Here is a 3,792-nt window from a genome sequence, read left to right as displayed (position 1 = left end):
ATCGAATTTAGTTAAAACGGTATCGAATTTAGTGAAATTTAAACATCATACAGAGGGTGCAAAACCGTGTACTTAAGACCATCACGAATGCTCCCTGGTTCATTAGAAATTCAGAGGTACATGAGGTTTTAAAAGTGAACACCATCCAGCAGGAAATTATATCTATTGCTGAGCGCTATAAAAACCGAATTGCAGACCACCACAATCCCTTGGTCGCAGTCCTACCAAAATGTGGTCACAGAAGGAGACTCAAAAGGGCCACAATTATCTAAGAAATAGATCCTTTAGGATCTTCTGAAAAAGAAGAAGTTTCTCGATGGAGAAAATGTTCTGAAAACTTAATCCTTCCTCACATTTGCTAAAAGTTTTAAAGACTGATTGCAGATAATAAAATAACAAAAAAAAAAGTTAAAACGCTGTAAGTTAACTAACAGTTAAAATTGTACTGCACTTTGTTTCCTAAAAGTTCAATTATTCAGTTAAAACTGAACATCTGTAGTAGGCTTCAATATTTTACAAATTTTATTTTTTTATTACATTTTTAAATTAAATTATGCAACTATATAGCCTCGTTAATATTTGTGTAATAAATAAATATATTTAAAACGCAAAATAATCTCATATAAAACAAACAAACATTACGTTATAAAAACAATCTCATAATAATAAAACTAGTCAAACAAATATTAATAGTACAGTAAAAATAAACAACAAAAATTTAATAATACTATTACAAAATACCATAGTTTAATGCAATTCCATTAGTAATAATCTAAAATGAAGATAATACGATAGTCGAATCTCAGTAAGCGAGAATCTAATTGGAATTGAATCTGAGTTTCTCTTAGAGGTACTTCTATTATCCATTTCTCGCTCATCCAGGTTCTATTGTATTATACACGCACACTTGTAGCTTATATGTAGCACATTTGTGGCATACAATTTTAATTGTAATACACATGGGCCACACTTGCACACTCAAACACTTGTGCCATACTTGTACACTTGTCATACTTGCATATTTATAGCACAAAAGTGTCAAAATTGCACACTTATAAATTTGTGGTACACTTGCACACTCATAGACTTGTGCCATACTAGCACATTTGTATCACACTTGCGCAAGTATAAGTGTACAATTATGTATCACACTTGCATACTTATACGCTGTATCGTACTAGCTCATTTGGGCCACACTTGCAGACTCACACACTTGTGTGACATTGCGGAGTTGGCAGTTGACCGCAGACGGTGGGTATGTGTGTCTCATCTCACTGCGACTTGGGCTTCTGAGAGACGTCGCTAACGAAGATGAACGACAAATCTGAACGCTTCCGAGCGTATGATATGAATTCATCTGAAATAATTATTTGGTAAATTAATAAAATACCTGTAAAATACAAAACATTTAAGGAATACTAGCTATTGCTCGCGACTTCGTCTGCGTGAAATTAAAATTATAGCCTATGTTATATATACAATTAACAAAGAGTGAATTTCATTATAATCTATATTTGTAACTATCTCCGATAACTTGTAATTGGTCTTCAGTTTTTTGTTTCTTTTATTTTTTTGTAAGTTAGTTGTAAAGTTATTTATAAATAATAAAATAAAATAAAAACATAGCTTTTTAATGGTACAAGAATTTTTGAAATCGGTCCAATAGTTTTTGCGTTATTACAATAAATACAAACATTCACAAATATAAATCATTCCTTTTTATTATATTAGTATAGACATAGACTAGACAGGTAATAATTTCACTGGTAACTTCTTCGTACGGTAATAATTTAATTCAAAGACCCACTGAGACGCTTCTCAGTGTTTGAATTATTTATTTGTGTTAAAATAAGTGAAGTTAACACTTGTATATTTTTTTTAATCTCTTTGACAATTAGATAAATTTGTCTTAATAATAAACGACAATAACAACTTTATATTCCATCTTATAACTACCATTATAAAAATTACCCTAGGGTAAGTTTATTTGAACTTACCGTAAGTCAAAAATCCATTTTTCTGTAAGTCAGCATGTTGGAAGATGCTCTGTGCGTCCTGCACGCTCAAGCCCATACATTTAGTGGCTATCTCCTCGAAGTCCACCATCGGAATACTTCCGGTACCGGAACTATCGTATAACTGAAATTATTTACGTTAAAAAGTATCTTAGAATAAATTTTCTAATGGTTTATTAAAACTTGTAACTGCAATGTGTTAAAATATCTTAGAATAATGGTTTTAATGGTTAATTAAAACTCGTCAAAAGCAATGTTTTACGTTAAAAAGTATCTTAGAATAATTTTTTTAACAGTTGTATTTTAGTGATTTTTAAAAGGTGGTATACTACGTCAAGTGTTTACGGCGACATTTTTTAAGATTTTTAGAAAAATTAACTCTAAATTAATAGAATAAGTAAGGCAAAGTTTTCGTAATAAGCGTTATAAGTATAAAATGGCAAGTTAAAAAATACAGTGGTAGTGCCCGCTTTAACATGTTAGCAGTGCAGGGCCGGCACGCCCCCAGTAATACCACGACCATACAGAAGACAGGCGTCAAATGGAACCAATGCCGTGTACAGTCTGATGAGTGTGGTGCCTAGGCCTAATTTAAGTCCCTTTCTCTTTACCACCCTTTTCTTATAAAAAGAGGTTGGGAAGAGGAAAAAAATTTGACAGTGGAGGAGATGCATAAGAAGGGGAAATATCCTCTTTATGTGCGTCTCCTCCTCCGTCGGATAAGGGTAGGCAACGCATCTGCAATTGCGGATGTCTATGGGCAGCGGTCACTTCGCCATTTTGGCGATTTCAGGTGGCCGTTTGCTCGTTTGCCACCTTATGTTATAAAAAGAAACATGTAAAAAGATAGTAAATATATATCTTACCTTAAACGCGTAAGAAATAAGTTCAGTCAACGGCGCGTGTTGCGTCGCGAGGAAATACGCGCACAGCAAGTAGTCTGGGAAGTACAGAAGCCCAGTGGACTTCTGAAAACAATTATTATTAGGACATAAGAGACTAAAAGAACATCTACAAAGTTGTTCACTTAAATGTATTTAAATTCGATAACGGGTATATATTTTAGTTTAAAAATTGACAAACACTAACTGTAGTCCATTACAGTGCCTTTGTGAGATTGTTCATACTAAAACTTCGCTAAGGGATGTCTCCTTATTGACTAATAAAGGACTTTAGCGGTCAAATTCTGAGACGAATCTCAAGCAGATCACTAAATCTGTCAGACTTCTTAATTATATTTGAATTTTGGAGTTTAAGCGTTAAAACAATGTAACATATTTACATGTTTCAGTATTTTCCCTAAATATGACGACATTTTTTAATATCTTTAAAGCGGTAGAGATCTATTCTTTCAGTTTTTGTGGTACCAGGTGTAAAACAACCGGAGATAAAACTATCATTTTTTTTCTGTGTTTGTCTTAAAAACTATGTATAGTCTATTATGGTCTATACATTTATTCGCACACAAAATACGTATCAGGTGTTTTAGACCTGGTTTCGTATTCAACGTGTTAATACATAATAATGTGTTATTTACCGAAGGATGTGTGTAATGAATGTGGATGGCTACAAAGGTAGAGGAAGACCGAAGAAAGTATAGATGGATTGTGTGAAAGATATGTTTAAGAAGGGAGTGGATTCAGATATGACTGATGGAGATGTATGGAAGAGCAGCACATACTATGCTGATAAAAGGGATAGGGGCAAGTTGTTAATTAACCGAAGGATGTTATTTGTTGCACCTGTACAAATATATCGAAGAGTCTGTGTGTCGCGG

At 33.3% G+C, this 3,792-nt stretch overlaps 1 protein-coding gene across 1 annotated transcript in view; it reads right to left on the bottom strand.

Moving 5' to 3' along the window:
* Nucleotides 1-685: 685 nt before the first annotated feature.
* The window catches only part of LOC106101668 (1-acylglycerophosphocholine O-acyltransferase 1), a 28,257-nt gene continuing 25,150 nt past the window's right edge, over nt 686-3,792 (bottom strand). Inside the window, exons 8-11 of the mRNA XM_013280977.1 lie at nt 3,758-3,785; nt 2,882-2,983; nt 1,998-2,139; nt 686-1,357 (exon numbers count right to left, since the gene is read on the bottom strand). Of these exons, the coding sequence (XP_013136431.1) occupies nt 1,272-1,357; nt 1,998-2,139; nt 2,882-2,983; nt 3,758-3,785 (358 nt within the window). The 3' untranslated portion in view covers nt 686-1,271. The remainder of the gene's footprint in view (nt 1,358-1,997; nt 2,140-2,881; nt 2,984-3,757; nt 3,786-3,792) is intronic.

This window comes from Papilio polytes, unplaced genomic scaffold (assembly GCF_000836215.1).
Source record: "Papilio polytes unplaced genomic scaffold, Ppol_1.0 DF823958.1, whole genome shotgun sequence".
Taxonomy (NCBI): domain Eukaryota; kingdom Metazoa; phylum Arthropoda; class Insecta; order Lepidoptera; family Papilionidae; genus Papilio; species Papilio polytes.
The sequence above is the reverse complement of the archived record's forward strand: the minus strand, read 5'-3'. Positions and strand labels throughout refer to the sequence as shown.